General features: G+C 36.2%; 1 protein-coding gene across 1 annotated transcript; it reads left to right on the top strand.

Annotated features, from left to right (window-relative positions):
• The first annotated feature begins 720 nt into the window (after positions 1 to 720).
• On the top strand, positions 721 to 22780 carry efhd1 (EF-hand domain family, member D1). The gene is made up of 4 exons (XM_073818181.1): positions 721 to 1069; positions 17133 to 17280; positions 19978 to 20112; positions 21980 to 22780. Exons 1-4 carry the CDS (start codon positions 774 to 776, stop codon positions 22112 to 22114), a joined length of 714 nt encoding a protein of 237 aa, XP_073674282.1. The 5' UTR covers positions 721 to 773; the 3' UTR covers positions 22115 to 22780.
• The last annotated feature ends 721 nt before the right edge of the window (positions 22781 to 23501 follow it).

Here is a 23501-nt window from a genome sequence, read left to right as displayed (position 1 = left end):
CAGAAATGTATTCGTTTTTAAATATTGTTTCCAATTTACTATATATCTTTCTCTTTTAAAAAAAAAAGAAAAGTGAGAAAATATTCTGGCTGGCTGATGTTATTTTATGATTTTGTTTAGACAGATTTTGTTTGAGTAAGATGAGTACATGGCAAAATATTAGCGTAGATTGTTAATTTGTTTTCATTTGTATTGATTATTACAAGGAAGCATTGTAACAAACAATTGCTTTTAATTTATGGATAACATGGTATAAAAGCTTTGACCACAAGGCGGCGGAATTAAGCTTTTAAAGCATCAGAAACGCCAGTTGGATGCTGATTTGCGATGCATTCGTCTTTACAATGCTTGCTGAATCCCGTCATATGCAATCCTCTATCTGTGTAAGGAAAAAGTCAAAATTTGTGGCCAAATCTGCTTAGAATTAATACGTAACCAATCGCCACGCGTTGGTGGTATAGTGGTTAGCATAGCTGCCTTCCAAGCAGTTGACCCGGGTTCGATTCCCGGCCAACGCAAGAACTTTTTGTACTTTTATATACATCTACGTTTATCTTCATTAGCTTCACAAATCCGTTATGTAAAAACGCAACATCTAAAGCCGTTCTTTTAATAAACCCGTAATATTCACTTTATACAGCATTCTGAATCCCACCGGTCCTGAGTGCGCACGTTTGAAGAGGCTCAGTTCTCTGCAGCCCCGCCTCTCTCCCAAACTCTAGACTAGTGATCAGAAACAGCTGATCTTGCGAGGCAGAGCATCACAGTCCGCAATGTCATCCGAGGAGCTCGCACGGAAGCTGCAGCGCAGGCTGGACGCGGAGCCGCGGGACACCAAACCCGCCTCACCGGCGCAAACAGGACCGGACGATGAAGAGCCGCCGCCAGTGAGACCCGGCACTGCCGTGAACGGCGACGCCACCTCTGAACTGACGGAGAAACTCAACCGCAGACTGGACATCCATGACGGCACAGCAAAACCCAAGCAGATGAAGGTGTTCAATCCCTACACCGAGTTTAAAGAGTTCTCGCGCAAACAGATCAAAGACATGGAGAAAATGTTCAAGAGGTCAGTTCATTAATCACTTAATTCTAAAACACCAATTTTTGCTCATTAGATACAGTAAAATATTATCGATATATTATAGATTTTTATATGATCACAATTAAGATTTAAGTCAACAAAGATACGAATGTATCGAATTGGTATTTGGTAAACATTATTTTAGGCTATAACAACTTAACAAGAGTGAAGTTTATGTGCGTGTGCGTGGCAGATTTTTGGGATCATCATGTTCTTTGGAATGTTGATGCGTCTCAATTAATTCCCTCATGTATTAAATTTTTTTTTTTTTTTTTTACTTTTCTTGATGAGGTGTTTTCTTAATCATCTTATACTTTTATTTAAATACTGTGTTTTAGTACCATTAAAAGGGTATTTAATTTCAAATAAAATTATAAAGTATAAAATTAAATAATGCAAACTGAGTGAACACGGGTAGTATTAGCATATGTGACCCAACCAATAATGGATGAGCTGGAAGATGGGCAACAACTACAGTTTGTTTCCTTGCAAATATAACATTTATTGGATATACTATATAAGTGACAAAGAAACCACAAAAAACAACCAAAAGCACCAAAGAACACAGGGTTTCCCAATTGGATACAATGGTAATCATTCTGTGCAAATTATACACTCCATCACAGCACAAAGCAAGTATCACTACCAGTGTAAAGGAAAAGAAACCCAATACTCACTACACACAAACCACTACAAATAACTTCCCATCACCTAAACAGAGTTAACCGTATATATCAATGGAAACCACACTGTTCCTTGGTGCAAACAAAAAAAAACAATCAAACAAATAGTCAAAAACCTCACACTGACTTCAAGCCACTTTGTCACAATATAACATGTAAAGTCATCTATTAAAACCCATTGTTAAGCCACCAATGTGTTCAATAAAAGTAAACGGCAACCATGCATCATCTGTAAAAACAAAAGACATATTTCACAATTGTCCTTTTAAAACATCAAAATAAAAACACTTAATTCCATAAGACAACACATAAATAATCATAAAACTTTACAAATATAAATGTAACATTTCAGTAATTCAATTTAATGAAATACCTGTGGTATTGAATAAATCTATTCAATTCAATTCTCTGAGGCACCCATCAGTATGTCTCCAATAAGCACACTAAAAACAATAAAAACCATAAAACAACACATTACCACTAAGCACACCAACTAAAATCAAAGTAGTCACAAACCTTACCTCCACGATTTACTAAACATCTCCTCACAAAGCAATGCATCCAAACATATCACAGAGACTTCTTATGTTTGGCACATGGTGTTTAGTATGTTACCACAAAGAGGAAGGCCAAAGATTGGATTTCCTTTTTATAGTACACAGACTCCTGGGATTTGTAGTCCAACTTATTTGTAGTCCTCAAACCTACCATCACTACCTCTACCCCATTACAATATACCCCCTTAATTTAAATCGACGTCCCGTCGATCCTATTTCTACAACCATGGTCGAAAGAACAAGGTATTTGTATTATTGGAGAGCCTGGTCATCGGGAGAGAGATTTGAACATCTACCTGGACTTCTTTACACATTACTGACTGAGGAAGACGATATGGATTTGTATGCTTTCCTGCTGTGGAACGTGTTGTTCGTCTCACTAACTCCACCGGTCGCTGCAAAGGCTCTTCCTGTTGTTGATGTGATAAAGTTAACTCATTATGAGGATTACTTTCTCTGACTGGAAGATACATAAATAAATCATCCTCTGCAGGTCCACTAGATTCACCAGAAACCATAACTATTCTCTCATCCCTAAGCTCCTCAGAATCATCACTCAAAGGAAATAGTCCAGTGCTTTCTATTTGACCACCTGCTGGAACATAGACTGGTCGTAACTCACAACGGTGTACTTGTCGCACTTTTCCACCGTCAGCTGGAGCAATAGAATATACAGACCCCTGACCATCAGGACACCGGACAATTCGGTAAACGGTTGGATCCCAGGCATCTTGGATTTTCTTTCTGCCTTTGTGATCATGTGCTCTCTGATATACTAGCTGACCTTCCCTTAAGGACATCTGAGACACCTTAGCATCATTTATGCGGGCACGCTGAGCTGCTGCCTTTTGAAGACGAGTACGGGCATTATTAAAAATTCTTTCCAAATTATCTCGATGATCAACCATCCAGTCCACATTCGTTGAACCACAATCATCCAATCCTAACATAAAATCTATTGGTAAGTGTGGGTCCTGTCCAAACATCAAAACATATGGACAATAACCTGTAGACTGGTGCTCTGTGGTATTATATGCAAAAACCACCTGTGACAGATAAGATGGCCAATCTCTTTTTTTCTCAACAGGGAGTGTACGCAACAAATCGTGCATTGTTCTATTGAACCGTTCACACTGACCGTTCCCCTGAGGCCGATATGGTGTGGTACGAGTCTTTGCAATGCCATAAATTTCACAGAGTTCTTGGATCAAGCGACTCTCGAAGCACCTGCCCTGGTCAGAATGTAACTGTCGTGGGACACCAAACAAATAGAACCATCGTTCCACTAGAACCCGAGCCACTGTTTTAGCAGTCTGATCTTTAGTAGGAATTGCCTGGGTAAATTTAGAAAACACATCTGTCATGATTAATACATTTTCCATTCCACTAGATGACGGTTCCAATAATGTAAAATCAATTGCTAAAATATCTAGTGGCCTGTCAGCCATCAAATGTCCCATGAACGTGCGCACCTTTGGTCTAACAACTTTCGAGAGGGTACAGCGCTGACATTTCCTACACCAGTCCTCAACATACCTGTACATTCCTGGCCAATAACACCGTGTCCTTACTAACCTTGCAGTTCTCTCCATCCCTTGATGACCATGGTCATCATGAAGGCAGGTGAGAACTTCCTCTCTAAGGGCTGATGGTAATACTACCTGTCGGATTTCCTTATGACCCTCTTGTGGCCAAAACCGTCGGTACAAGACACCATCTACCTTCTCAAACTTCTCCCACTGACGAACTAACTCCAAAACCTCTGGTTGTTCAAGGGTGCGTTCTTGTGATGTTGGTGGCTGCTTACGGTCCCAGTATACCAAGAATTTTCCTATAATAGGGTCAGTTTCCTGCAACACACCCAAATTTTCCTTCAACGGTCTGGGAAAGACAGCTACACTACTAACCCTAGTGTCCTGATCCTGATCGGAAACAAACCGACGTAATTGTTTAGGCACAACCGTGATTGAAGCCAGCTCTACCACAGGGTCAGAGCTTTGTCTAGACAATGCGTCAGCATTGCCATTATTTCGTCCAGGCTTGTACTTTATGTCCAAGTCAAACTCTGCAAGCTGATTTACCCACCTTTGCTCCAGTGCCCCCAGCTTTGCTGTCTGCAAATGACTAAGAGGGTTGTTATCAGTGTATACTGTACATTTATTGCCCAGCAGATACTCTCGAAATTTTTCAGCTACAGCCCATTTCAGAGCTACGAATTCCAACTTCATTGAGCTATAATTTTGCATATTACGTTCTGCTGGCCTCAACCCTCGGCTTGCATAAGCAACCGGTCGACATTTGCCTTCACACTCCTGCGACAGAACGGCACCCAAACCTTGGAAACTTGCATCAATCTCCAAAATGAACGGCTTGCTAAAATCAGCATACGCCAACACAGGGGCACTGGTCAAAGATGCCTTAAGGGTCTGAAATGCATTCTCGCAGGCTTCTACCCACTTATCCTCCAAATTAACCTTTGGTCGCTTGGTTTTCTGAACCCGAATAATTTCTGCTACTAAGGCATTCAGCGGTTCTGCAATGCGTGAAAACCCTTTTACAAATCGTCGATAATAACTAGCAAAGCCTAAAAAAGATCTAAGTTCTTGAACAGTCTGTGGACGTTTCCAGTCTACCACTGCAGCTATCTTATCTGGATCAGTACTCACTCCTGCAGCTGAAACTACATGCCCCAAATAGCGTACTTCTGGGCGAAAAAAACAACATTTACTGAGCTTAACTTTAAGATTTTGCTGTCTTAAACGACTCAGCACAAGTTCTAATCTCTGCAGGTGCTGCTCTACTGTTGTTGAGAAAATGATTACATCATCAAGATAGAGCAGTAGAGACTGAAAACTTTGATCACCAAAAATTCGCTCCATTAACCGTTGAAAGGTACTTGGCCCATTGCAAAGGCCAAAGGGCATCCGAAGAAATTCAAAGAGCCCAAAAGGAGTACAGAAGGCAGTCTTAGCACGATCAGCCTCAGCCACAGGGACTTGATTATATCCACTTGCTAAGTCCAATGTAGAGAACCATTTCGCCCCAGTCAAAGCATCTAAGGACTCCTCAATCCTAGGAAGTGGGTAAGCATCCTTCCGAGTTCTTACATTTAACTGCCGATAGTCCACACACATTCTCAAGGAGCCGTCCTTTTTTTTTACCAGCACAATTGGAGATGAATACGGACTACAGCTCTCCCGAATGACCTGACTCTCCAACAACTGCTTTATATGGGCTTTTACAGCCTCCAACTGACTAGGGGGAATTCTACGATGGCGCTGACGCACTGGTACATCATCCAACAAAGGGATTTGGTGCTCTATCAATGTCGTGCAACCCAAATCACCATCATCCTTGGCGAAAACATCCTGATATTTGTGCAACAGATGTCTAACCCCTTCCCTTTCTGCCTCCGAAAGTCCCTGTAACTCAACCCCTTCTAACACAGTATGGTTTAAGATAGAAGCTGACATCTGGCACTGGATGACAATTTCACTGACATCACCTTGCAAATTTTCTTGAAACAAAATGTCCTGGTCAGATTGATTAACCATCTCAACACTGAGCAATTTACCCAACTTAGCTTTTGCCGGTAAATACACAGTTTCTGTGCCGACATTAACCACCGGCACACAAACTGTGTTTTGACGGGGCTGTAACAATGCAGGAGAAATCAAAATTCCTGCAGGTAATCCACCGCTACCATCATCACTCAAGGGTTCTAGTAACGTTGCTCCATTCAAAATAGCCTTGGGGCAATAAGCTGTAACTAACCTCATTGTTCCAGCTGGAATCTGCACTGGATGCTTAGCTTGCACTCGCACCTGCCCAATATAACCAGGACAAGAGGGATCACTGGCTCTCTGACACTGCAATAAAACATCCTTCCAGCCCGGCTCAGCTTGTTCGACCTGTAGAACTGAAAATAAGGCTGAACCATGTTTCTCAAACAAATCATTGTAACACTGCCCTATTATATTCATACCCAGCAGGCCGGGAACAAACTCTTTCTTTTTGAGCATGTCAGTGTTATCTGGATCTCGTACAACCAGAACCCCCTGTTTAGGCAAAATTCGTCCCAACACATTAACATCAGTTTCAAAATATCCCACATAAGGGATGTTCAGACCATTTGCAGCTCTCAGCTGAAGCCAGCCACACTTTTTTAAAGCATCTGGTGCTAATTGTCGAAAACATTGATCAAAAAAAGACTCTGTTATAGTGGTCACCATTGAACCAGTATCCAGCAAACACAAAACAGGAACACTTCCCATCTGAATTGTAACTGTGGGGCATTTGCCAATAAGACACTGTGCCACTGTAGGGCAGATAAGGCTAGAGGTCTTCAAACCTTCACTGCCTACTTCAGTTCTCTGACTAGTAATTACAGGGGAGGTCAACACCTCAACCTCCTCCACAGGTGTTTCCCTTGTTGTCCCCCTAGCTGGCCTAGACCCAGACTCAACAGGCCATTGTTGTCGGCAATATCGGGCAATATGGCCTACTTTATTACAACGTAAACACCGTCGAGAATCATTTGGCTTTGTCAAGGAGGAAGAGGGTTCATTACTTAAAGGTTTAAGATTATCAAGCCGCTTCATTATCTCGTCAATTTGAGCTTGTTGTTGCTTTAATAGCTCCTTAATTTCTTTTAATTCAGTAGGTTGATACATAGGTGACTGAATTACTCTACCCTGGGCAGCATTACACCATAACTGAGCAGCCGGAGGAATAATTTCTCTCCTGCCTTCCTCACTCCATCTTATAGCTTCACTTCGAACTTCAAGTAAGGTACAGTGTGGCATTTGTCTTACAAAGCGTTTCAGTTCGCGTTTAAGCATTACATCATTCACCTGCTCCACAAACTGATCACGGAGAACTTGGTCAGCATTTGGAACACTGTTTGGACTGCTTACAAGAATAAAGTCCATCAAGGACATCAATGCATGAGAGAATTCAATAAGGGATTCACCCTCTCTTTGTTTTCTATCAAAAAATCCCTTTTGCAATTGCACAAATGTTTGTTTTGCACCATACATACTTCTCAAGATCTTAAAAATGAGTTCAGGAGTTTGTCGTTCAGCTGCTGGTCGGAGTTTTATCTCCATTCTGGCTTCCCCTCCTAAATGATCTAAGAGGAAGGTTACCCTTTCTTGAGCAGTCCAACTGCCATCCCCAATACAGGCTTTAGCCTCCTCAATCCAATCCTCTATGGTCAAGGTAGAGTCCAAGTCTCCACAGAACCGCCGACACTTCCGCTCCCGAGGAACATACAGCACTCTGCTAAAGGGCACAGAAGCAGGGACATTAGCGTTGGACACTGGCTGATTAGATGAGTCACGGCTGGACGCAGAACGTTCTTGAAGTAATTGTTCATTCGCAGTCTGCAGGCTACGTATCTGTTCCCGCAACTCCATCAACTCCTGCTCCATAGTTACAGTGCTTTCTTCTTGCATGACTGCCGTTTACTTGTACAAATACCTTTTACACACCTACACAAAATGGTGGCTATCAGTAAAAAATCAAAGCAAAGTCAACATTAAATACTGCAATGTTGCCCAACGTTAAATCACCCTGCCGACTACGCCATTTGTGACCCAACCAATAATGGATGAGCTGGAAGATGGGCAACAACTACAGTTTGTTTCCTTGCAAATATAACATTTATTGGATATACTATATAAGTGACAAAGAAACCACAAAAAACAACCAAAAGCACCAAAGAACACAGGGTTTCCCAATTGGATACAATGGTAATCATTCTGTGCAAATTATACACTCCATCACAGCACAAAGCAAGTATCACTACCAGTGTAAAGGAAAAGAAACCCAATACTCACTACACACAAACCACTACAAATAACTTCCCATCACCTAAACAGAGTTAACCGTATATATCAATGGAAACCACACTGTTCCTTGGTGCAAACAAAAAAAAACAATCAAACAAATAGTCAAAAACCTCACACTGACTTCAAGCCACTTTGTCACAATATAACATGTAAAGTCATCTATTAAAACCCATTGTTAAGCCACCAATGTGTTCAATAAAAGTAAACGGCAACCATGCATCATCTGTAAAAACAAAAGACATATTTCACAATTGTCCTTTTAAAACATCAAAATAAAAACACTTAATTCCATAAGACAACACATAAATAATCATAAAACTTTACAAATATAAATGTAACATTTCAGTAATTCAATTTAATGAAATACCTGTGGTATTGAATAAATCTATTCAATTCAATTCTCTGAGGCACCCATCAGTATGTCTCCAATAAGCACACTAAAAACAATAAAAACCATAAAACAACACATTACCACTAAGCACACCAACTAAAATCAAAGTAGTCACAAACCTTACCTCCACGATTTACTAAACATCTCCTCACAAAGCAATGCATCCAAACATATCACAGAGACTTCTTATGTTTGGCACATGGTGTTTAGTATGTTACCACAAAGAGGAAGGCCAAAGATTGGATTTCCTTTTTATAGTACACAGACTCCTGGGATTTGTAGTCCAACTTATTTGTAGTCCTCAAACCTACCATCACTACCTCTACCCCATTACACATAGTAAAAAATGCAATAAATAAATAAAACAACTCAAGATGTAAAATCAGAAATTTCATTGTGGAAAATTAATCATGAGTTTAAACAAACTGCTTTATACTGGCAGGTGCATTTGTATTGCAAAAAAATAATGAAAATAAATAAAAATATAGCTTCAAGCAGCGATTACCGGGGTTCAAGTGCTAGTTTAAAGGATTAAAGCACATATGAAAGAATACATTATGTAGCAAGCCTTTTTTTTTTTTTTGCAAATACAGGCAATTTACTAAATATTATGTTTTGTTACGTTTATGACTGTTATAGTGCCAGCTGTGGTCTGATCTCCTTAAACCTTTGCATGCTTGATTAAAATCACCTGTTGCATGTGCTTACCAGGTTTCGTGAAGTCTTGAGTTTTCATTTAGGCTTTATAGGATTCTGATAGAGATTTTAGATTTCTAAACGATTTAGGCCCAAAAGGTAAATTCCAACATTTTTATTTCATAATTAGCTATTGACCTAGTGAATCCAGAGAATTGTACTGCAGTGTACAAGCTCACTTTTTTTTTTTTTTTTTATACATCGCAATCATTCAACAAACGATTTGGTTGACAGCAAAGTTGTTCGAAATAAGGAGCTCTGTCATATGATACGAATATCACGTGTAATATTGCAATGCGATATTGTCCCCCAGTGGCCGATTTGTTTTAAATTTCTCAGAGACCTTTGGAGCCTTGAATCAAACAGTTAATCTTGTTTAATAGGCGCTTAAACTTCATCGGCCAATGGCGGACATATTTTTTTAAGATACGCATTGTTCTTACTAACCCTTGTGGCACTTTGGACCAAGACCGTGCACAGAGATTTCATGTTATAGGACAAATAGGTATAGCAATTTTTGTTTTTTTTCCCTCTTATAGCGCCACCAGGTGGCCAAGTGCCATGATTTTTGTCCAGCGACTTCAGATTGAGCTCGTACATAAGTGTCATGTGTTTGGCGAAAGTATCTCATTCTATTCTGGAGTTACAGACATTTTTACTTAAAGTGGTCCTGCCCTTTTTGAACGTTCTGGCGTTCCTTTGCGACGGTGAGCTGAAAGTTAGACTAATAATAATTATTGAGATTCGCTCTCCAGATAATCTTTCTGCACTGGTTTAGTTCCCATCGGACTAGTACGCAAAAGTAGTTTTTGCAAAAAATCCAAAATACCCCAAAATTTCGCAGACTCAGGATCAAATCAGAGGAATGTGTTTTTTCAGGCCGATTGGAGCAAGACTTGATGTTGTCGGTGTTGTGAGTACTACCATCCCTTCAAGTTTCAAGTCTCTAAGACTTATCAGTTTTACGTGGAAATTACTGATCCGTGACCATTCTAACAGTTAAAATAGGGTTTCAGAGCTGCATGCTTGAACCCCGTACTTATAATGCACATGGAGAATTATTTACAAAAATTATAGTGAGTGTAAATCACAAGAAATGAACAATAGATTCTGAATCTCAGATTAAATTTACATGCATTATCACTCTGAGCATCCTTGTACAGTGCCAAAATAATGTTTTCCTCTGGGGTCTCTCTCTCTGAACAGCCATTGTCCTGGTTTCCCTCATTATTTCAGTACAAGGGTCCACTCACAAACTCGACGTCCCCATGGAACCCACTCCATGAGCAACAATGCCATCTTTGTCTGTTTGTGCATGTGTTTACATGCAGGGACTTGGAGGAGTCTATGATGAGAGGGGTTCTTTTTGGCTACATGCAGAGTTGTGAAAAAATAAAATCCCTTCATTCATTTTCATCATATAAAGGATATTTTTATTCATTTAATCCCATCAAATTCAGGTCTCTGGTAGTGCAACAAAGCCCTCCAAATAATTACAAATGGCAGCTAATCCAGTGTTCGATACCATTTCACCTCAAAGACTTTGATTCTGCATGTCATCCTTCACTGTCAAGCCATGCTTTTTTCCAGAGTTATGCACACGTAAGAATGTTAACAGATTTTTTTTTTTAGCTGATCCCAAGGTTAACTATGCTTTACAGCGACGAGGTAGATGTTTTCTTGTATAGGAAATATAGATTTCCAGTTTAAAGCATCTTTAACAGTGAGGTTCAGTCAAGTCTATAAGAATATTATGTATTATAGAAAACTAATCTTAACTGTACAGGATATGAAAGAGTGGGTGTCCCATAAGACTAGGTTAGGACCGCAAGGTGTGTCTGTTTAAGTCATAGAAGTATATGCTCTGGCCCACTTCAGATCAGTTCAACCCAGTTTCATCAGAGATGAAAAAAGATGTCATGTATAAGAGGAAAATGGGTCAAAAGCAGAGTTAACACATTCATAAACACAACTCACACCTACACGCTTTTGAAATGGCACACTGCCCTGAAGAGACAGACAGATAGTTCATATATTTGTGTGAAGTTCCACAATAATTGTTACTATATTGATACTATAAAATATATACAGAAACATTCAAAAACATTTTTTTTTAAAGAAATAAATACTTTTATTGAACAAGGACACGTTCAATTTAATTAAAAGTGTCAGTAAAGACATTTAGAATGTTATAAAAGATAATTTCTAAATAAATAAATGTTAAATAAATGCTGTTCTTTTGAACTTTCTATTCATCAAAACGTCCTGAAAAATATGTATAAAAGTTTCTACAAAAATATATAGCACAATTGGTTTCATTCAACATTCAGCAGCTCAGATAATTAGTAACATTTAATGCATTTGAGAAATTGATGAGTTTCTTGTTTCTTGTTACTTCAAGGGAACAGATTTGGACAAATTTAGCATTCAGCATCACTGCTCCCCAATGGGTTAACTGCAATGGTGCCGTCAGAATGAAAGTCTGAAAAAGCATCACGATAATCCACATGTAATCCTTGTGAAGTGAAAAGATGATTGTTTGTAAGAAAGGAGTTTTATCTTTAAGCCATTGTTTCTAGGCAAAATATGAGTTCATAATCTATAATAATGCTTCCACTGCTTCTATTCATAACTGTTTCTACAAAAATATGATGCAGCACAATTGTTTTTAACCTATTAATAAAAATACTAATTATGTTTCTTAAGCATCAAATCAGCATATTAGAATGATTTCTGAAGGATTGTGTGACACTGAAGACTGGAGGAATGATGCTGAGAATTCAACTTTGTATCACAGAAATAAATTGCATTTTAAAATGTATTCAAATATAAAACGGTTGTTTTAAATAATTTTTTTCATAATATTACAGATTTTACTGTATTTGTTCATTGATGGGCTGGATGTGTGTGGCAGGGTTGCCATGTCTCTGAAACAAAAGCAGCCTAATTGCTATTCAAAACTAGCCAAAAAAAAAAAAAAAACGGTGAAGAAAGCAGTATTATGTACAGTATATAGGACCTATATTTTAGTTGGAAGCAATGATTCAAAGTTAAAAATGTCTTAACGATGGACAAACATGCAGCTTTTCTTTTCACAAGAAATTAAATGATGGACTGGAATTGTGTGGTTTGAAACAAAACCAGCCCAATTGTTATTCAAACTTTCAAAAACTTTTCAAAACATTACATTGCAAAAAAAAAAAATTCTTACTGAGATTTTTTTAATTGTTTCCACCCACAATATCCAAAAATTCTTAAATCAACAAGGTTTTTCTAGACGAGTACAAATTATTTTCTTGTTTTCAGAAAAAAAACAAGTGAAAATTGAGTGAGTTTTTGCTTAGAACAAGCAAAATAATCTGCCAGTGGGGTAAGCAAAAAAAATCTTATTTCAAACTGAAAACAAGATTATTTTTCTTACACATTGGCAGATTTTTTTTGGTTGTTTCAAGCAAAAATGCACTTAATTCTGACTTGTTTTTTTTTTTTTTTCTGAAAACAAGACAATTGTTTTTACTCATCTAGAAAATCATTTTTGATTTAAGAATCTTTTGAAATTTTGGCAGAAAACAATACTTTTTTTTGCAGTGTAAAAACATTTTCGGTGTAATAATTTTTCAGAATATTACAGTATTTACTGTATTTTTAATCAGATATCAAATATTTTCAATGTAAGTATAAGTGTGTGTATATTTCTTTATTCTCTCCATTCTAACCACTATAGCACAGGGAGGGCTGTTGACCTGGAATGTTTCCGGCATGCAGAGGGCAGGACCGATATGCCAACCTCATCCTCCTCTTTCTGTTTTGTTATTCTCTCTTTCTCTCTCTCTCTCTCTTTCTCTCTCTCTCACATACCAGGTCAGTCTTGTTAACCCTGACCTGTTTCATGCTGCTTCAAGTAGTTCATAATAGCCATATCTGCGGTTCTAAGCAGATCTGGGATCTGTTACTGGACTGCAGTGCTCTGAATGCCATGCTCTATAGCTGAACCTCAGCCCTGAGCCTTGGCATCTATAAATACCACAGCAGGAAACCAGAGAGGACAAAGAAAGCGTCCACACACAAACACATGCGATGCACCCACAATTACGTCAGGGCAGTTTGTGTTTTCATGCATCCACACACATTTCAGGGCCGTGTGTGTAGGAGTGTGTTGCCAGTTGCTGAAAGCATTTGCTGTTCTGGTCAGCAGATTCCCAGTTGTCTTTTAATCAGGGCAGGCAAGTGTGAGCATGTCTTAGTGGGGGCTGTTAAAACAGCATCGAGCAAAGAAAAAAGTGAGGATGTTGTGTGAAATTGTTAATAAATTGGCTTTTATGCAGCACTTTAACGGTGAAGGTTGAGCTATTTATGACCTTTCAGAAACAATGAGCCAAGGAAACGAGATTAGACAGCAATTCAGAGCAATGATATGAAAAGCCCTGATAAACATTCATTGTCTCAGAGGTAAAATACCTTAGCATAAATAAGAACATGCACATTTGATTGCAGATTTAATTTAATACATTAAATGTGGATTGCAGTTCAGATAATTACTAACATTTAATGCATTTAAGAAATAGTTTTTCCAAAAATTATCATTTTCTAAAAATGTTATTCCTTCATGGGAACAGATTTGGATAGATTTAGCGTTACATCACTTGCTCACCAAAGGATCCTTTGCAGTGGATGGATGCTGTCAGAATGAGAGTCCAAACAGCTGAAAAAGCATCACGATAATACACATGTAATCCACATTCTTGTGAAGTGAAAAGCTGCTTGTTTGTAAGAAACTATTCCATCATTAAGGAGTTTTAACTTTAAACCATTGTTTTTGTGCAAAATATGAGTTCATAATCTATAATAACGCTTCCACCAGTGGCTTGTAAACGGTGTACAATGTTACTCTCCTAATTCAGACAAGATGACTTTATCAAAGAAGAAAGCAATATTATGGATAATGATGGATTTGTTTCTTAGAAATTTGCTGATTTTTTTAGACATTAATTGATGGACTGGAGTTGTGTGGCAGGATTGCCAGGTTTGTGATAAAACCCCAGCCCAATGGCTATTCAAAACTAGCCCAAAAAAATCAAAGAAGTAAGCAATATTATGAATAGGAATATTTTAGCCAGAAGGAATGATTTAATTTTAAAAAATGTCTTGATGGATTGTTTCTCACAAATATGCAGCTTTTCTTTTATAAGATGTTTATTAATGGACTAGAGTTGTGCCCAACTGCTCAATTGCTGTTTAAAACTTTAAGCATCACAATAATCTACAAATAATCCACACAACAGGGTTGCCAAGTCCAAGTCCATGTTTTTTTTTTGTAGACGTTAAGGGATGGACTGTGTTGTGAGTTGTGTGGCAGGGTTGCCAGGTCTGTGAAACAAAGCTATCCCAACTGCTGGTCCAAGTCTGATTATTAGATTATTGTGATGTTTTAAAATTTTTGAATAGCAAAAATAACTCTAACACACACTTGGTTTACAGATGGATCATTGTACCGATGGATTTGTTTCTTACAAATTTGCAGCTTTTCTTTTTACAAGACGTTAAGTGATGAACTGGAGTTGTGTGGCAAGGTTGCCAGATCTGTAAAACATAACCAGCCCAATTGCTTTTCAAAACTTCAAAAACATTACAATAATCCACAAGTAATCCACCCAACAGCATTGCCAAGTCCACGTGTTTTAAACGTTAAGTGATGAACTGGAGTTGTGTGGCAGAGTTGCCAGGTCCGTGAAACAAAACCAGCCCAATTGCTATTCAAAACTTTAAAAACATCACAATAATTCACATGACGGGGTTTTGCCAAGTTTGCATTTTTAGATGTTAGGTGATGGACTTGAGTTGTGTGGCAGAGTTGCCAGATAACAAAACCAGCCCAATTGCTATTTAAAACTTCAAAAACATCACAGTAATCCACATGACAGGGTTGCCAAATCCGCATTTTATTATTTTTTTAGACATTAAGTAATGGACTAGATTTGTGTGGCAGGGTTGCCAAGTTTGTGAAACAAAACCAGCCCAATTGCTATTCAAAACTTTAAAAACATCACAATAATCCACAACTAATCCACACAACAGCGTCACCAAGTCCACTTTTTTTAGACGTTAAGTGATAAAGTGGAGTTGTGTTGCAGGGTTGTCAGGTCTATTAAACAAAACCAGCCCAATTGCCATTCAAACCTTTAAAAACTTTACAATAATCCACAAATAATATGCACAAAAGGGTTGCCAGGTCCACTTTTTTTAGATGTTAAGTGATCTAAAAGTGACTGGAGTTGTGTTGCTGGGTTGCCAGATCTGTGAAACAAAACCAGCCCAATTGCCATTCAAACCTTTAAAAACTTTACAATAATCCACAAATACGCACAAAAGGGTTGCCAGGTCCACTTTTTTTTTTAGATGTTAAGTGATCTAAAAGTGACTGGAGTTGTGTGGCTGGGTTGCCAGATCTGTGAAACAAAACCAGCCCAATTGCTATTCAAAACTTTCAAAATATCATAGTAATCCACACAACAGGTTTACCAAGTCTGTGTTTTATTTTAGACCAGCCCAGTTGCTATTCAAAACTTTAAACACATCACTATAATCCACAAGTAACCCACACAACAGGGTTGCCAAATGTTTTTTTTATACATTAAGGGATGGACTGGAGTTGTGTGGCAGGGTTGCCAGGTCTGTAAAACAAAAGCAGCCCAGTTGCTTGTCCAAGTTTAATTGTTGAATTATTGTGATGTTTTAAAGTAATGAATAGCAATTGACCTGATTTTCTTTCACAGACCTGGCAACCCTGCCACACAACTCCAAAACATGCACTTGGCAACCCTGTTGTGTGGATTATTTGTGGATTATTGTGACATTTTTATCAGCTGTTTGGACTATCATTCGGACGGCACCTATTCACTACAGTGGATCCATTGCTGAGCAAGTGATATAATGCTAAATTGTGTAAAAAAAAATGTCACTTTTTATTTTATACTTAAATGTCCTGGAAAATCCGAGCACTGTTTGAGATGTTGTTTTGAACACTTCTAACAAACATTTTATTTTTTTTGCTGTCTATAGAATATAACTGATCTCATTCATGCTTTTCTTTCCTATATGCGGAGAGGGAGAGAAGTAGAGATGATGTTCACCTGTACTTTTCTGCCACAGTGAGCAGGTTCTTTCTAAAAGCATCACTCGAACCAAAATAGAAACACGTGCCCACCTCTTCAATCTCAGCCTCTTCACTTTCACACAATGTTCAAGACAAACACTTTTCTCTCTCTCTCTTTCTCTCACACACACACACGCGATACTGCTGGTTGGTGTGGCAACAGCTGGGTGAGACTCTATAAATACTCTCCTCTGTTAGAATCTCTTTTTCCTGCTGTTTCTGCCGTCACTCTCCACCTGCTGTTCTGCTGGCCTCCCTCTGCTGCGACTGGATAAATCTTTGTCAACACTCACTTTTAAGTGTCGCTAGTATAGGTTGATGTAACACACATGCTAGAACGCAGTTTGCTTTGACAGAATGGTCTGAAACAGCATATAGCATTCAAACGTTTGGGGTTGGTCAGATTTTGTAATGAGCATAGGCCTTTTATGCCCACCAAGGCTGCATTTATTTGATCAAAAATACAACTAAAACAGTAATATTCTGAAAAATTTAAAAGAAAATGTAATTGATTCCTGTGATGCAAAGTGGAATTTTTAGCATCATTACTTCAGTCTTCAGTGTCACATAATCAAATTTATATATAAAAAAATATATTTACTGATTATGATGAAATTGTCATTATAATGGAAAAAGGGAGAGTGTTAACAATAACAGAACTTTAATTTTAGGTGAACTTTTCATTTAAAGCTGTTTTTATATGTGTTTGTGTGTAGATTTGACTCTGGTAAAGACGGCTTCATTGATCTGATGGAACTAAAGCTGATGATGGAGAAACTCGGAGCTCCACAGACTCATCTGGGCTTGAAGAACATGATCAAGGAGGTGGATGAAGATTATGATGGCAAACTCAGCTACAGAGAGGTGTGTGCATGTGCGTGTGTCTTTTTCACGGTACATTTACAGCTTTGTTAGGTCTATCATCGTCCCTGATGACTGATTTAATCTAGTGATTCAATCGTTTGAGAGCTTACACTCCATGGAAACCATTTTAGACTCACCTACTCAGATGATCCAATCACAGCATGTTTGTGAGAGATAACATGTCTGATTACAGCTCTGATGTAGCTTCACATTTAAATGTCAGTCACATTTAGTTACCCTAAATGATTTTCATCTGGTGAACGATAAAACAGGCCAAAACAATCCTATAGATTTACATGGAAAAGGAACCACACAGGATTCAAAATATCATAAAGAGTGCCATGCATCCATTCAAAAACACCCTAGAAACCTCAACCACGAACTATATACAGTCAAGCCTGAAATTATTCATACCCCTGGCAAGTTCTGACTTAAAGTTACTTTTATTCAACCAGCAAGTTTTTTTTTGACCGGAAATGACACAGGCTTCTCCAAAAAAATAATAAGACGATGTACAAGAGGCATCATTGTGGAAAAAATATTATTCATCTTTTATTTACATTTGAACAAAAAGTGGCATGTCCAAAATTATTCATACCCTTCTCGATAATCAATAGAAAAGTCATTATTGGCTATTACAGCAATCGAACGCTTCCTATAATTGCTGACCAGCTTTTTGCATGTCTCCACTGGTATTTTTGCCCATTCATCTTTAGCGATGAGCTCCAACTCGTTCAGGTTGGAGGGTCTCCTTACCATCACCCTGATCTTTAGCTCCCTCCACAGATTCTCAATTGGATTTAAGTCAGGACTCTGGCTGGGCCACTGCAAAACGTTAATGTTTTTGTCGGCAAACCATTTCTTCTCCACTTTTGCTGTGTGTTTTGGGTCGTTGTCGTGCTGAAATGTCCACTGGTGCCCAAGGCCAAGTTTCTCTGCAGACTGCCTGATGTTGTTGTTGAGGATTTAGATGTATTGCAACTTTTTCATGGTGCCGTTTACTGTGATTAGGTTCCCTGGTCCACCGGCTGAAAAACACCCCCAAAACATCAGGTTCCCGCCACCATGTTTGACAGTGGGGATGGTGTTCTCAGGGTTAAAAGCTTCTCCTTTTTTACGCCAAATAAAGGCTACATCATTGTGGCCAAACAATTAAATTTGTTTCATCTGACCATAAAACAGAAGACCAGAAGTCGTCGTCTTTGTCCAGATGAGTATTTGCAAAGGCCAAGCGGGCTTTTGTGTGCCTTATCTAGAGAAGTGGTGTCCTCCTTGGTCTGCGTCCATGAAACCCAGCGGTGTGCAGTGTCTGTTGGACTGTCTGCCTTGAGATGTTGCCACCAGCAGAGCCCAGATTCATCAGGAAGGCCTTGGTGGTGATCCTTGGATTCTTTTTTACCTCTCTCACTATCCTCCTGGCCAGCACAGGTGTCACTTTTGGCTTCGGACCACGTCCTCTGAGATTTTTCACAGTGCAGAACATCTTCTATTTCTTAATAATACCTTGCACTGTAGCCACTGGAACTTCAAAACATTAAGATAGGGTCTTATAGCCCTTTTCTGACTTGTGAGCAGCCACAATGCGCAGCCGCAGGTCCTCAGTGAGCTCCTTTGTCTTAGCCGTGACTGTCCACAAACCAACAGCAGAGAGCTTCTGTTTTTCACCTGTTGAGTTGATTAAAACAGCTGTTCCCAATGAATCAGGGTAATTAGGATGCTTTAGAACAGCTTGGACTATTTGGAATGGTATAGAACTTTGGATTTCCCCATAGAATGTGACAGTTTGCAAAGGGTATGAATAATTTTGGACATGCCACTTTTTTGTTTAAATGTAAATAAAAGCTGAGAAATATTGTCCTATCCTAACAAACCATACATCAATGGAAAGCTTTTTATTCAGCTTTTTTATTTTTATTTTGGTTACAGTAATTTTAGTACTAAAACATGTCAGATTTTCATAAAATATTTTTTATTTAAAAAATATTATTTATTGTATTAAATATAGTGTCAGTTTTTTTCCAAAATGTTTGTATGCTTTTTTTATTATTTAAATTACATTATACATTACATTTCAGTGAACCCTTTTGCATTGTTTCTAATTGTGACCTAACAGACCTAACATTTGGCCTTTTGTGGGGCGATCACAAAAATATTAGTTACCCCCAACACACACAAACAGGTGACAGTGCAGCTGTGTGTCCAGTACAGTCAGTCTGTTGTGTGTCAAATGCTGCTCTCATTCTTCAGATTGGACAGACATTCCACATGGATAAGATTACACACACACACACACACACACACACACACACACACACACACACACACACACACACACACAGAGATTGTGCAGAGAAAGAAAGGAAACCCAATATAAGGTCACTCTTTTGACCTCTTCCTTCCCCTCAATGAAATCCTTTCTATTCAGACATGATCTAAAATCATTTAAATAAAATTGCACTTTAATTTCAACAACCAAAATTACATGCTAAACGTTTTAGTATGTACTGTGTAGGGAAAGATCTGTGCTGTCTTTTAGTTTGTGAAATAAAAACAAAGCTGAAATTATGTTTTTGCACGCTGACATGGCAACTGATATCAGATTCTTTTGTGTTTATTTTTGGAATTGCATTGAAATGTTGATAACCTTTCAAGCCATTGAATTTCCCTATATTGCTAATCTCTCCATCTCTGTGTCAGTTCCTGCTGATTTTCCGGAGGGCCGCGGCAGGTGAGCTGGAGGAAGAAAGTGGACTGATGGCTCTCGCTCGACTTTCAGAGATTGACGTCTCCACTGAAGGTGTTCTTGGAGCGAGGGACTTCTTTGAGGCAAAGGTTTGTGGGTTTTTATGTGTTTCGATGCACATGCAAGCACTACTCTTATGTTCTTAGGTTCCCTCTTGTGGTCATATAGCGTAAGTACATGAAAGGCTGACATCTACAAAAACACATGAACAGTAATGTTACAGAGGACATCTGTTACATTATAAAAAGCACATAATTTTTTTTTAGCTGAACATTTATGTCTTTAATTACTTACAACACATTTTAATGCTTTTAGTAACGTTAACTGTTCAAAAATATTATTTATTGCATTAAATATAGTGTCAAATTTACCTTTGTCATTTTAATTATTTTGTAAAGTTTTTTTATTATTTAAATACATTTTAATATAAAAAATATTATTTTTTAATATTTTGGGTTTGGTTACAGTAATTTTAATACTTAAACTGATTTATTTTAAGTTATTGATTCAAAGTTTTTAATCTAATATTTTTATTTTATTTTTAAAATATTACTTAATTGTATTAAATATAGTGTATTTTTTTCCCAATTTCCCAATTTTAATTATGTTTTTTTTTCTTATTTAAATTAAATTATACATTACATTTCAGTTAACTTTTTTAAATTGTTATTATATTTTAGTATTATTATGTATACATTTTTATATATAATCATTTAAATCTAAATTGGGAGATGCTGCTACACACTGTAGTATTATTTACCCTAATATTTTAGAATAATTTATACACAATTAAAGTAATTCATAATATTTTCAGATAGTTTTGTATTTGTATATTTCCAGTTTTTATTTTAATTTCACTTTATGTTTTAGTAATATAACAATGTTGATATACTTTTATCATTTTAATAATTTTTTTTCATTACTTAAATACATTTTTTTTTTGTTACAGTAATGTTAGTCTTTAAACTGATTCATTTTAATTAATTGTCAAGGCAACATGTCATGTCAAGTTAAAGTTTTTCAATATTTTTTATTTTATTTAAAAAATATTATTTATTGTATTAAATATAGTGTAAATGTTGTATGTTTTTTTCATTTAATTTAATTTAAATTACATTATATATTTCATTTCAGTGAAACCTTTTACATTGGTATTATATTTATGTTTGATATACTTTTGTCATTTTCAATTATGTTGTAAATGCTTTTTTTCTTTATTTTGATAATTTTTTTAATATAGAAGTTTAAGTGATTTTCTTATTTTGGTTTTGGTTAGAGTAATTTTAGTACTTAAACTGATTTATTTTATTTATTTGCCAAGGCAACATGTCAAATGTTAGTTGTTGTATTTTTTTTTTTAAGTTTTTCATCTAATATTTTTTTATTTTATTTAAAAAATATTACTTACTGTATTAAATATAGTGTCAATTTTTTAGTTTTTATATTATTTAAATTACATTGTTAAATTTTAGTATTATAATGTATACATTATTTTTAATAATAATTTAAAATATTATTATATTATATATTTATTTAAATTAATTTTATTGAGCATTTTGCAGTTTTTGCAGGAACTGCTGCTATATAGTATTATATACTCTAAATGACAATTGTTATTATTTATACTATTAATATTTTCAGTTAGTTTTCCAGTTTTTATTTTCATTTCAGGTTATGTTTGATATCCTTTATGTTGTAATTTTATTCTATTATTTTAATACATTTTAATATTTTCATGTGATATTTAAAATTTTAATTACATTTTTTTAAGCTTTATTTCAGTTAAAAATTTTTTTTAGTACATTTACGCTTTGCTATATTGTCTTCAGCTTCAAGTTCAGTAAACAGCGCACAATAAACTATTTATAATTTGTTTTTGCAGGACTACAGCAATAGTAATGCATTTATCCTTATGTTTTATGCTATTTTAATTTGTATTTTGTGTATGTCTGATAGGTTCAGGCTCTTTCCGTGCGCAGTAAGTTTGAAGCAGAGATACGAGAGGAACAAGAAGAAAAGAAGAGGATGGAACTTGAAAGAAAACAACGGCGTGCTGCATTTAAAGAGCTGCAGTCCACATTCTGCTCCTAAAGCTATAGTTCAGCAGATCTACACTTTTAGACAGCACAGTTTACTTGCACACAAGCACATAGACGCATACACACACTGCTTCTCGTACCTCACACCTACATGTAATCAAAACCACAGACAAACACTGAACAAGTAGCATTAGCGTTATTAGCCGCTTACAGCTATCCTGAAATATGCATGAGGAATTTGTTTCGCGGGTGACGGCTGTGGAGGAGACGAGATGACGCGACTGAAATTTCAGGAGACTTCTAATGTAGGATTTCAACTCTAATAGACTAGATTGTGCTTCTATTTTAATCTAAGCAACTATATATTTTTAGAAACAAAAAACGTTTATTGAAAAGCTATTCAGTGTTAGTCATCATTTTAAATACATGTGAAGTTGGTGCCGTGGACTAAATATTAATTATGACCAACTGAGAGAAGAAGAAGAAAAAACATGGGCACAAAGGGTCAAGAAATGTTATTTTTTATAGAATTTAATCGTGTATTTTGCTCCGTTTTCTTTTTTGTTAACTTTTTTCTACATATTTGTCAGCTAAATATTGTTGTTAATTTTTGGTTAATTGTATTTGATTAGATGTTCATAAAATATTCCTGTAACTCTAGTGTTTTGCCAATTATGTAAAACCCATTAAATCACTGTATTTTTCAAAAAAAAAAAAATTTTTTTTTTGCATATTGTTTTTAATTACAGTTTAGATTTCATTTCAGTGAACCTACATTTTTATATTATAATGCAAAATGTTTATGTGGAAATTATACTATATATTATATTATATTATATTATATTATATTATACTATGGCTATTTTTTGTGCTATTTATGTACAATTACATTGTTTATTACAAATTTGGATGGGCTTTTTTACAACTATTTTCAGTTGTAATGTAAATTTTAGTTTAGTTTATAAGTTTTAGTGATATATATATATATATATATATATATATATATATATATATATATATATATATATATATATTGTGTTATTACTATATATATATATATATATATATAAGTACAACACTTAATAAAAATATATTAATATAATATAAATAATTTCTATACAAATATAAAAATCCAAACTATATATATATATATATATTTTGAAGTATTTTAAGGCAAGAAATAAGCTGCTTCATTTTATTCCATACACTACCAGTCAAAAGATTTTTAATATTTTTAAAGAATTCTCTTTTCCTCACCAAATCTGCATTTATTTGATCCAAAGTACGGAAAAAACAGTAAAATTTTGAAATATTTTTGCAATTTAAACTAACTGTTATCTATTTGAATATATTTTAAATTATAAATTATTCATATTCCTGTTTTTATTATTATTATTATTATTATTATTATCAATATTTAGAAAAGTTGAGTACATTAT

Source organism: Garra rufa, chromosome 14, assembly GCF_049309525.1.
Source record: "Garra rufa chromosome 14, GarRuf1.0, whole genome shotgun sequence".
Taxonomy (NCBI): Eukaryota; Metazoa; Chordata; class Actinopteri; order Cypriniformes; family Cyprinidae; genus Garra; species Garra rufa.
Note: the sequence above shows the minus strand (reverse complement) of the source record. Positions and strands in the feature narration are given on the sequence as shown.

Bases quoted from the DNA above. Each gene is read 5' to 3' on its own strand.
- efhd1 (XM_073818181.1), top strand. From the start codon at position 774: ATGTCATCCGAGGAGCTCGCACGGAAGCTGCAGCGCAGGCTGGACGCG. The intron at 1,070-17,132 runs GTCAGTTCATTA...GTTTGTGTGTAG, and splicing joins ATGGAGAAAATGTTCAAGAG to ATTTGACTCTGGTAAAGACG. The intron at 20,113-21,979 runs GTTTGTGGGTTT...TATGTCTGATAG, and splicing joins GGGACTTCTTTGAGGCAAAG to GTTCAGGCTCTTTCCGTGCG.